Genomic DNA, 12,580 nt, shown 5'->3' on the forward strand with positions numbered 1-12,580 from the left:
TTGAAAACATACCGTAAGTAGCGTTTTTTAAGTTTACCCTGAATATAAATGTTTATAAACTATACTTTAAAGAGTAATTTCATGGTAAACGTTAGAACCACTCAAACGGAATATTATCATATTTACCCAAGTACACCAAAAATTTCAATAGTGCTTTTTAAGTGCAGGATTTGCGGCGTATTACTGTATTTTATTTGAGATGTTTTTATTGTAGTACGGAGGGTATTTATTTAGCAATGCAGAATAATAATTTTTATTTATAAAAACTTGTATTTAAACTGAATCCTTTTCTAATTTGCGAAACCAAATAGCCGCCATTTTGCGGTAGGATGAGCGCATCGCGTGAGCGGATAATGGACTGTCTGGGAAAGAACTATAAATACAGAAGAAGTGGATAGTTTAGTTAGCGTCTGACGCGTGCCAACTAAAAGTGTCGAAATACCTATCTGTGTTCAGTCCGCCATTTTCACTTTGTATGGTATGGTTGTGTCATTCTTTCGTGCAAATTCTCTAAAATCCTGGAAAAATGCCTTATTGTGCTGTTTTGGAGTCCAAAACTGATAGCCGCACCAAAAATATTACTCGTGGTGGTATTTCATACCATCGAATTATCGAAATATTCTTTTTTGTCACAAGAAACGAAAGTAAAGCTTATATGGTCGCTTCTTTTTTGGAGAACTAAATTTATAACACCAATTTGTCGTCGTTCATCAATTAGGCGCTAGATGGCAGCATATTGATTGAAATTTCAATATGATATCAAAACATCGTAACTTGTTATAATAGGTATTGATGGTTTCAGCTTTCAACGATATGCCAACAGGGAAAAGTTAAATTATAATAACAGTTGAGAATTTAATGAAATTTTTATTGAATTGATATTCAATTATTTTTTGTGAAATTACTCCACTAGTTTGTTATAATTTATTAATACAAAGATCGAACACTCAGAAAAAATTCCTTCAATCCGGTCGGATTCGAACCGACGTCTTTTTGCATACCGTGCCAGACGCTATACCAACTAACCCACGGAACGAACCAACGGACCTCACGAGTTTATCTATGTGCTTGCGTCGTGTCTTTGTACTTGGTCTTTCAACGACTTTTTAGTCGTAGCGCCATCTATGAGAAATCTATTACAGATTTATCACCCAGTTAGTACCTTTACAGCTACCAGTCCTGGCGAGAGATGTCGCTATTCACTGTATTAATTAAATTTTTATTGAATTGATATTCAATTATGTTTTGTGAAATTACTCCACTAGTTTGTTATAATTATTAATACAAAGATCGAACACTCAGAAAAAACACTCAGAAAAAATTCCTTCGAGCCGGTCGAAGTTGAGAATTTGTTATTTCTTTTTAAATTTGAAAGTACGACCAATCAATATAAAGATTTTGTAGCGTTTCAAATGAAGAATGTGGGAGTTTTGGCGACATCGGTTCTGATAATAATAGAGGCCTAAGGTACTTCGATTGTTTTTTTTTCTTTCGTAGGGAAGCCCAGGGCCGGCAGCTACCTTGCCTAACGCATTAGTATAGCTATGCATAGTGGGAACGCTGCCAGCATCTTGGGCAACTTTCTAAATGTCTTTCTTCTTCTTTCTTTTCAAAAGATTGCTCAACAAAAAACTAAAAAATAAAAAAAAATATTTCATAAGTTACCCCACCTATAACGTAACAATATGTGTTTAAATACCTCGGTAATTTAGCCTTGTCGAAACGTGCTTTTCTTCAAAAGACATTAATTCAACCGCAACTAATCTCTTCTTATACGAGAATTATCCTGCTCGTATTTCCTTACAATTTGAATGCTAAATGAATTTGAATCTTAATTCCTGGGTACAAAGGATTTTGTGAAGACGCGTCTGTGGTGGGTATAATACGGGGCAAATGAAGTATGAAAGGATTTTAGGGTTGGTTTATTTAGTAATTTATTTCTATAAAAATGTACATATACATAAACTATAAGTTCGAAAAAAAAGCATCGATTCTAGTCTTGACAACCTCCGTGATTCACATCGGTTTTCATGGTGTCGCCATTTCTGAGGTCCCGGGTTCGATACCGGCCAGGACCACAAGTGCTTTAGTTACTTACTTTAGGATCAGAGCAATATATGTGATATTACCTAATGGTATAATTTGTAGTCCTGGTGTTCCAGGTAGTGCCCTTAGGAAGATTCTAGGAAATGTTCCGTTGCTCTCTAATACTCATAGTACAATTTCCAGGCAATTCAATAGGGGAAGGTAGGACAAGAAGGGTTTGTTAAGGTTCTTCAATTAAAATCCACGAAACTGGAAAGAAATTTAATTAACAAATTAAACATTACCGAGCACAACCTCTAGGACCAATACAATTATTATCAATTACAAACCAAATAATCACCATTCCAGAGCAACATCACTTTTAAAGAAATTTGCTACAAGCCCGTTTTGCCCATAGTCGGTAAAAGGTAACCTATCACTTACTCGAATTTATTTTTTCCGTAATAACGTTTGTTCCAATTTTCATTACCCCGAAAACCGAAATATACCGAAACCGTTGTTCTTTCAGGATATGTCGGATGTTTATCGCAAAGACACGATTAGATTCGGTTAAGTTAGGGTTAAAAGAAAAACAGTTTCTTCTCAAAACTACTTTCAAAGTTACGAAAATTCGAGCAAACGTTGGATGGATTTCGGACTTCTGATAGGTAGCCGGGTAAAACGGAGGAGACCGGCTTTACCGGTGGTCATGTATCTTATGCTTTAATATAGATTGTATTGAAAATCCTTTTTGCTCACCATGACCTTTAAGCCCGCTCTTCCCCTAGAGATCCTCGTGAAAGAGTCCGTCAGGCAAATACTGCCACCTTACCTATTTCTGCCGCCCTAAAGCTTCTATAGCTTACCATCAGGTGCACGACTTGTTCGTCCCGTCCACTTTATTTGGTCTGTGATCCCGTCACTTGATGCTATAAAAAAAAAGTAGTACCAGCAGGTACTACTTAAATAGTTGATAGATAGAGATACTTAGATAGTTGTCTGGTACATTATTATTCTTAATGTAAATATAGCAAAATTATATTCGAGGCTTGCAGTTAAAAAGTTTTTTTTAAACCCTTGGTTAAAGACAAGCAATCAATTGTCGCAAAGACGAGCTCGCTCTCAACAAGGTTAAGTAAGTTTCGAGAAATGAGGTAATAAATTGGACTACTCAAAACTATTTTTATTTCAGCCGAAGCCTCTCAGGCAGAGGCTGAGCGTTCGAATCCGGGCTTTGAAGGAATTTGAAATCAGTATCCATCGGTATTGAAACAATGCGGGCTGGGGACTTTATACGTTGTCCAGGGGTTGTGAACCTTCTTCGGCTTGTAGAGTTCGTCCAGGGAACTACTACCACTTTACCTATATCTGCCGCCAAGCAGTAGTGTGAGTACTACTGCGTTCATGTGTCACATGGGACTTGTCAACTTATGATCGAGTTGTCGGGGGCGGTGGCAGTGCAACTGTTATGGAAAGGCGTATCGCTTACCATCAGGCGCACGATTTCACTTCACCTTTGTATGGCAGTCCGGTGTGGTAACCATTCGGCGACCGAGGCAGTTACGGTTTGACCTAACGCCTCTCAAGTAGAGGACGTGTGTTCGACTTCTTTGATTTTCTCGGCATCTATGTGCGTAATGTAATAAACCATCCTGATGAAACCTGCAAGTCGGAGAAGGTTCACAATCCCTGCTAGAGAGTAGACCCGTGACCAGCATTGGAAAGTATAAATGGGTTGATGATCTTTATTTCATAAATAAGCAAATTACAATTATGAGATCATATTGACTAAGTACTAGTACTCAATTTTAAGACAGATTGCCCTGGGAAGAATGAGTATCCATATCTCCATATATATACATATATCCCTAATATTAACCTTAAAACTAAGTCCACGTACCTCGATTTCGTTAAGGTAAACGAGTCTTTTATGGGGAACTGTATACGTTTTTACAATAAGATTCCGGAGAATATATTAAGATTATCGTTTCCTAAGTTTAAAACTTACATTTAAAGTATTTTAATTGAAAAGTTATATTACAAAATTGAAGAGTATTTTTTAGATAAAGAAGTATGAAAAGACAACAAGAGTCTAGATTCCACACAATTATGATTCAAAGTGTATTTATTCCATAGCATTTAAGTTTATTTGCAAATTTCATCTTTCTTTTTTAATCTTTTTATTTCATTTTTCATTTCATCATAAAATCAAAAATTTAAAAGAGCAATCCCTAGAGATTCTTGCTCATTCTTCTCACGGAGGTCAGCGTAGTGAACGAGCAGTAGTTTAAATAACCGCTCACGCGATGCGCTCCTCCTACCGCAAAATGGCGGCTATTTGGTTTCGCAAATTAGAAAAGGATTCAGTCTAAATACAAGTTTTTATAAATAAAAATTATTATTCTGCATTGCTAAATAAATACCCTCCGCACTACCAATAAAAACATCTCAAATAAAATGCAGTAATACACCGCAAATCCTGCACTTAAAAAGCACTAATGAAAATTTTGGTGTACTTGGATAATTTTTTTTTTTTTTTTTTTTTTATACCTGACAGGCAAATGACTCCACTCCACCTGATGTTAAGTGGAAAGTGGTATCCAAACGCGAAGGAACCTAGTGCAGCGATGGAATCCTCACTGCACTAGCCGCCTCCACCCTGCCTGCCTACAATATGCCTCTTCACGCCTCGTTTGAAGGACCCCATATCATAAGAGGGAGGGAAGACATGTGCCGGAAGGGAGTTCCATTTGTCAACCGTGCGGCAGAGAAAGGAGCCACCGAACCTTTTAGTACGCGATGGAATGCGGCAGGTAGTGAAACGGTGACTACGAAGGCCAGCACGCGTGCTTCTGAGCAGGAACGGGGACGGGGGGATGAGGTTGAACAGCTCCTCAGAGCACTCACCATGGTACATGCGGTAAAAGGCGCTAAGCGATGCAACATCTCTACGCAGTTGCAGAGGTTCAAGGCGTGATGAGACCTCTTCGTCGCCTATAATTCGAGTTGCACGACGCTGTAATTTATCCAAGGCATCGAGTAGGTACTTGGCGGAGCCGTCCCACAAGTGCGAACAATACTCAACGCAAGACCGGACCTGTGTTTTGTACAGCAGGCATAACTGGTCCGGCGTGAAAAAACGTCGCACCTTGTTCAGGACTCCGAGTTTCCGTGAGGCTGTTTTGATCACAGATTCGATGTAGCTCCTTGGATTCAAATCACAGCAGATTTCCATACCGAGCAAGGTGAAACTGCTCTGAGGTGAAAGTGCTGTGCTCATCAGAGAAGGCATGGGAAGGAAAGGAAGGAACGGCGACAATTTTGTTGTTAACAGAAGGCATGATTTTTTAAACGACAGACACAGGCATTAAAAACTTTATGGTTTGCTATTGTAGTTACCGAAATAGCAATTATTATTAGTTCTTTTACCTGTTATAACTTCGATATCCGATAAATCGGTATAAAATCATCACCGCGGCTGCATGTATCGCGTGAGCGGATAATAACGTTTTCAACTGTAAAAATTTTACCTATGGAATAAATGATTATTTAACTTTGACTTAAGGGTTGCTCCTTGTAAAGAGATTTGTTCACATTTATCATTGAAAATATATATTTCATATATCATAGATAACAACAGCCTGAAAACGCTTAACGGGTCACTACCATGGTTTTTTATCATCCAAGCTATAAAAGCGATTGCGAAGAATTTATGTGACAAAGGTCCATAGAATATGTGTACCTCAATTTCACAACTTCAGTTACATATTGGTATTTAAAAAGGGCTACTAAAAAGGGCTTGCCGATGCAAGCAAAATATCTAGGCTTCTAAAATAAAATTTTGTCGAAATATAACTAACAAGTACATTCAATAATAAGCAATGGGAATGCTTTAAATTTGAAATAACTTTGTTTGTTTTATGTAGTATATTTCACCAAAAAAAACTATTTCAATAATACTAAAAAGAAACTAAACTAGAATTTCTCTCAATTTCCAGTAATGAACACCAAAACTCCGCACAAATGAACTAACCAGCAATTGACTCCCATCAACAATAAATACGCAATAATTGTCACTTCCCAATAAGAAACGTGTTAAGCCGGATTTACATTTACCTGACGTGTCGTGTCGTGATGTGTCAGAACGGTATCGACACGTCACTACACGACACGTCAGGTAAATGTAAATCCGGCTTGATAGAAAATTTTGCCCTAAATCTTATTAGAAATTAATTTAAAAATAGATATCGAAAAGTGTTGTTTTTTGGTTAATGGCGCCCACACTATTATCATTTTAAAAACGTATTTCCAAGAAATTTGTTTTTACTAAATTTTATTCCTCATTCCAGTAACGTAAGCACTAATTATTTATTCTAGGCTGGTAACACCTTTGCACATGTGGCAGTGTTGCCAGTATGGCCAGGTGTAATTTACGAGTTTGGCGGTTTTAGAATTAAATCCTTATCTAGTTTCATTGAAAACAATGACGGTTAAAGGTTAATAGGGTGAATTTGAACTTTATTACTTTAATCTTGTAGTTTAGTTAAAATGGGTTAAGAACTTGTCTTGACTGGCAGAGGTTTTTCTCATTTTCTGTTAGGTTGAGGCGGGAAGAAAAAAAATCTGATAGAACTAGAACTACTTTTACGCTTCTATCGGTATTGAAACATCGGTATTGGTTGGGGAGTTTACGCGGTGTCCAAGGGTTGTGTACCTTCTTCGACATGTTTTTAGTAGCTGTAGGGTTTCTTGTGTAAGAGTTCGTCCAGGGAACTACTGCCGCTTTACCTATTATCCGTATTGTTCCAGTATGGCGTGCTTTGGCCTAAACCCTCGCCGGAGAGGATACTCGTGCAATAGACGTGTAAATAGGTTGATAATGATGAAAAACATCATACTATTCAATATAATAAAAAAATAATGCAATTGTAGATCAAACAAAAAGCCTCCCTGGAATACCAAAAATCTGACCTTGCTCAGAATCTCTATAGCTATAGCTCTAAGAATAAAGGGGAAACGAATATTTTGAATACAATGCCGTCAGGTCGCAACTCCACCCAATAAATCTAGCCGTAATCCATGTATTTAAGATTTTAATATACATATGTTAAGTCCTTTCGACCTTCAAGCCTTCTTTCAAGGTTAGTGTGAATAGGCAATTTATTTATCACATCGTCATTTCAACGTGGTTACTGACAGCTCAACAGAAGTCCAAACTTGGGGTCTGCATCCTGAGAGTCAAATTATCAGGTCGAATTAGAAACAGTGATCTGCGCTCCAAAACACGAATCGCAGATATGGGCCAACAAGCGGGTAAATTATAATGGAACTGGGCGGGCCACGTCTGTCGCAAATCCACCTCAGAATGGATCCCCAAAGACAGGCAACGACCACGCGGTATCCCAAAGCGCCGATGGAGAGACGAGCTAGACACGCGCAGAGACTGGACCTCAGTGGCATCAAGCAGAGCGGGGCTTAAAAAATCGTCATTTGTCATCAAGTGACATTGGGTTAAATGCTTGATCACGCTATTTTCTACTACCATACCTTCTCTTTCGTTCTTCAGGCTTTTATTATTTCTTGGCATTGTTTGGGAAAAGCGCTATATATTACACTCGTCTCTTCAGGTATTAGCTGACTTACTGGCGTCTATTATGCATTTTGAGAGAAGTACTTGCCACCTTACCTATTTCTGCCGCCCAACAGTAATTAATATTAACATTAGGTTTAGATGCGTGCTGGTAAAACTATAGGACACATGAGACTTATCAACTTATGTCTCGGGTTGACAGACGCAGTGGGAGTGCCCCTCAGATCTTTGCGATTTAACGCTCTGAGTTGCACCACAAGTAATGTGTACCACCAGGCGCACGACTTGACATTTATAAAAAAACTATTTGTGAAAAAAAATTTCATATCCCACTGCTGGGCAAAGGTATCCCCCAAAATCTTCCATTGCTCCCTGTCTTTGGCGATCTCCCACCGTCCCTTTCCATCCTCGAGCACCCAAGGACGACGTTCGCCCACTTCTCGGGTTGCAACCAGCTAAAGTGGGCCGCCCAATCTCATTTGAGCCTGACGGTTTTGCTCCCCACATCAGCAATGCCTATCATCGAACGCAGCATTTGTATTGCGTACTCGGTCAATACGTTTAAAGCCCAGAATGCTGCGTTCCATCGCCCTCTGGCAGATCTTGGGTTTCGACTTTTGCAACTTATTAGTAAAAATCAAATAATCTTTATTTCATAGGGGTTTACGAAAGTAGCCTCCCAGCTCCATTGGCAAATGCTCTCACGACTATGGCAAGCATTATTGTAAGCATGCCATCGATACGATAATAAGATTATGTCATAGATTCGCAAAGCAGATTCCCCTGAGAAGAATGAGCAAAAAAATCTAGGGGCCGTCGTAAATAAACACTATTACACATTTATCATTATTACACATAATCAACACGTCCAAAAGTACCTGAGTTCCTTCGACAAGCAGAAAAAGAACGTAAGTTAATAAGAAAACTCACTGACACAGAAAATGAGAATCGGGACGGCCCGAAAATTCTGCGATTTTTCCATACATCGGCACACGTAAGGCGGCCCTTTTAATCTCCTCCGTAATTAAGGCGCAAGCTGTCGTCGGATTCCGGCGAGCCAATTTGTTAGGCAAAACGTTCAGACATAATAGTAGGCTTGTACTGCGATGAAGGGTGATAGGGGCTAATAACCATTTATCTTTTGAGTTTACTGAGGTTTTCACTAAACTGCTTTTAAAACGGTTAACTTTATTTGCTACAAAAACAGAGCGGCTTAAGTCAATCTTCAGGACAACGGAACTTCCTATATCCTTATTAAATGTTATGTATATACATACAGGGTTTAACTGCCTCCGTGGCCGAACGGTTACCGTGCCGGATTGCCACGCAGAGGTCCCAGGTTCGATTCCCGGGCCGGGAGAAATAGTTGTATGGCCTACAATTATTTCTCTCGTGAGTTTGGGTGTAATTTGTGATTGTCTATGTATGTGCCCATGGCACCCGCGACACAGGGTTTCCCTAGTGCGGGGCTATGTTGAGTGTGTGCGTTATTATTATATTATTATTATTATGTGTGTTATGCGATAACTCATTTGGCAGGCATTTGTGAACCCTTTTGCTGTCTCTTTTTTTGTTGGAAAGAGGGTACCTCAGTATTGATCCCATTTAATTTAAAAAAAATATTCCACATCTAAGGGTGGTAAACCACCTCTAGGAGGTTGAGAACCTCCTCCTATTTTTTGATGATTTTTCCTATTGTCGGTTAAAAACAAATAAACGCAATTTAGATCTCAAAAAATAATTTCATATTTTCTTATGATTTGTCTGTTAATAAAGTCGCTTTAGACTGGAAAATCTTGTTGGTATACTAAAGTAACGTAATCATAGGTACTGGTTGTAGAGTCTAAGAAATTGTAGTGCTTAATTTGTATGCTGTAATTTTCTAATAAACACAAAAGCCCGTGGTTCGCGGTGACAAACGAGGGTATGTAAATTCGGTACATGTCGCGCCGACACGAGATGATGTCGCACAATTAGTGCCTCGAGCCATTTGATTTATGGCTGGTATGTTCAGGGCTCGTAATCACTTTTGTGGATATGTATGATGTTGACGAAGATACCAACGACAAATGTCATAATTGTCAGTTAAAAGTTATACCTTTCGTCATTTGCATAGCGTACAAATTCGATGTATCAAAATTGTCTTCGTTTTGCATCGGACTGGGTATTTAAGCTCTAAATATGAATCATAATTAAGTGTCCATATTGTAAACAAAGGAGATAAGCGAATAAAAATACGTTTTAAATGGTAGTTTTCTATTTTTGACGGTAAAAAACGTTTGGAATTTTATTCAAGCGGTAATCTGATAAAACTTAAAACAATACACATTTTGCAATATTTATATTTTTGATATCGTTGTATACAATGATTACAATAAAAGATTATGTAAATAATTTTGTGACACTGGTAACACAATCAGGATCAAAACATTTTTTGTGCCGCCATTTTGTCGTGTCATAGATGTCATTCCTGTTTGGTTTCTCAATGTCGTACGTTTACATGTCTCCGTAGTGCGTTTGTTAGATTTATATTTTGTAATAGATAATTAAAATTGCAGAAAATGTTCACCTCTTTTCCCAATACCGTTAAAAATACAAGGTTTAGTATACCAGCATTCACACTGTATTGGGCATTACAAAGAGAAGACATCACTTTACTTGTAAACATTGTTTATTGATATTCCAGTCAAAACTTAAATAGTACAAATTTCGAATGCCTTATAGACATCTCATGTGAACACTTTGATAGCGTGTTTCAGGATACTAGTAATGTTATCCAGTATCGACGCGCGGTACTAAACTTCTGCAACACTTATTTCGACAATGACATTTCTTTGTTTACATTTTGGACATCTAAATAGATGATGCCTACTAAGCGCTTTCTTTTGTTACCACAGTACTATAACCGTGTAGAGCGTTATATTTAAAGATTTTGAAACTTGTGGTTTACGTAAGTAATATAGACCTGAGAGGTTGTTAGTATTTTATAAATAACACTGTATAATGTTTCTCCTAAATATATACAACACAAACTACCACTCCACTTCAAGTAACCTAATTTATTCATCCAAAATTCAAGATATTATTCTCCCGAAATAAGTGGCCTAGCGTTTTGAATGCCAAACATGCCCTTGGCGGAGGCATGTCAACCGCAATAGTGTTTGTGTAATAATTGTGGCTCTCAAGTAACACAGATTTATTGCCCAGGTCTTAACGTAGGGGTGGGTTATTAACGACCTATTTACGACGGAAAATTTGTCTTGTGTTAAATTCTTGACCGTTGGTGTACTAGACACTTTGACGTATGGTTTAAAATGTTTTATATTTCGTCATTCCTCAGGAGTAACCACCACAATGCGAACTGCTGTGGCCCGTGTGGAAGTCGTTAAACCGACGTACTCAGATAGGTTACTGCAGATTCAAGATATGTAAATGGGTGCTAATCTAAGCAAAAGCTACTGCAAAGCTCCAACATAGTCCATACAGTGCCCAAACATCAGCATTCTGGAAGATCTCAATACAGCTCCAAATAGAGAAATCAAGGTAGCAATATATTTTTGTAAGGCAATGTAATGGAATCGATATAAAGATGAAGAAGATGCGCTTTGCTCGGTTGAAAGTGACGTCACGACGTCAAGATATTTTTCTTCGCTAACGGCCATGTTCCTGAAAGTTCTGCGTGGTGCTATGAACGACCGGTTTCCGTTTTGTTAAGTTTTCATCTTCTTTTAGAGTAATTGAAAAAGGAAGAACATTGCGGATAATTCCTTGGTCACATCAAGAAGTTCTGTCGCAAGATAGGTTAATAGAAATGACGTACGAGGTGCACCTTCCTTTCGCATCGAGTAGACAAAGAACACAGCTGCTCAACTGCTGTGATCCAAATACATAACTTTCGCCTTATCAGCACGCATCAACTTATTGGTCTTCCTATCGTATCGATGGCATACACTATACTATTGCAGCCCAGAACGCAGCCACGCTGAACGCGTCAATAGTAGCCGCCATTAAAGCCTTAAGTATAGGCATACGGAACACAATGTGAGATGAGCCATCGTTTAAATCGTATTACACAAACAATCCATGTTAGAACCATCCAAAAATCCCCATCAGAACAAATTATCCTTCCTCCGACTACCCTGAATCCGAAGCCTATTGAAAGACTTCTTTTGAGTAAATAGCTTCTTGGTTAAGGTTACTTGACCGGGCCTTTATTTCCGACGTATTCAATTTGATTTTAAATCTTATTCGTCAATCTTCTTCAAAATATGTATGCAATTTGACCCTTAAACTGTTTATTACGTTGCGAGTACCGCAAAATGTTTCGATCATCAATCGAGTTCTTGTGCGAAGAACACAATTCGAAAATATTAACTTATTTTGGACATGTTTACTGATGTGGTTATAAGACTTACCCTTGTGCGTGACCTCGTTCCTTGTTGATAATCCGAACCAAAGCCTCTTCCCTGCAACAAACAAAAGATTAATAAACATACAATTGGGAGATATAACATTTGAAATTCGGCTGTGTGGTCTATGCTGTGTTTTCTACTTAAGAAGAAGACGAATATAATTTTGCTGCCTTCTGCAACTAACAACCTTGTTGTAATAAAGGCACATATGATAATAAGTCAAAACTGCTTAAATAGCAGAAGATTTTCCAGAGGTTCCAGTTTTGAAGTGTAAGGGTGTTGATGAAATTACAGGCAAACGGGAGTTATCTATATATTTACGATTTAAACTTCTGAGTAGCACTGCCACTGCTACGCATGGGCGTGTCGCATGTTAGGCGCACAATTTGCTCGTCTCATGAATTCGTATCATAAAAAATAGTTCTGTCGCATGAAAGTTTACTTTATATCACTATTTTTGAAAAGCTAGGAACTTAGAAAAAGTGCTAAATACACGATAGGTTATTTTATCCGCTCACGCGATACATGCAGCCGTAGACGCATACCACACCTA

At 38.2% G+C, this 12,580-nt stretch overlaps 1 protein-coding gene across 1 annotated transcript in view; it reads right to left on the minus strand.

The window, feature by feature from the left end:
- Positions 1 to 12,580, minus strand: part of LOC113237283 (disintegrin and metalloproteinase domain-containing protein 23-like) — an 889,413-nt gene that overhangs the window by 474,533 nt on the left and 402,300 nt on the right. Inside the window, exon 5 of the mRNA XM_026473672.1 lies at positions 12,031 to 12,081. Coding sequence (XP_026329457.1) covers positions 12,031 to 12,081 — 51 coding nt within the window. The remainder of the gene's footprint in view (positions 1 to 12,030; positions 12,082 to 12,580) is intronic.

Source organism: Hyposmocoma kahamanoa, unplaced genomic scaffold (assembly GCF_003589595.1).
Source record: "Hyposmocoma kahamanoa isolate Upper Pololo Valley unplaced genomic scaffold, ASM358959v1 93, whole genome shotgun sequence".
Lineage (NCBI taxonomy): Eukaryota > Metazoa > Arthropoda > Insecta > Lepidoptera > Cosmopterigidae > Hyposmocoma > Hyposmocoma kahamanoa.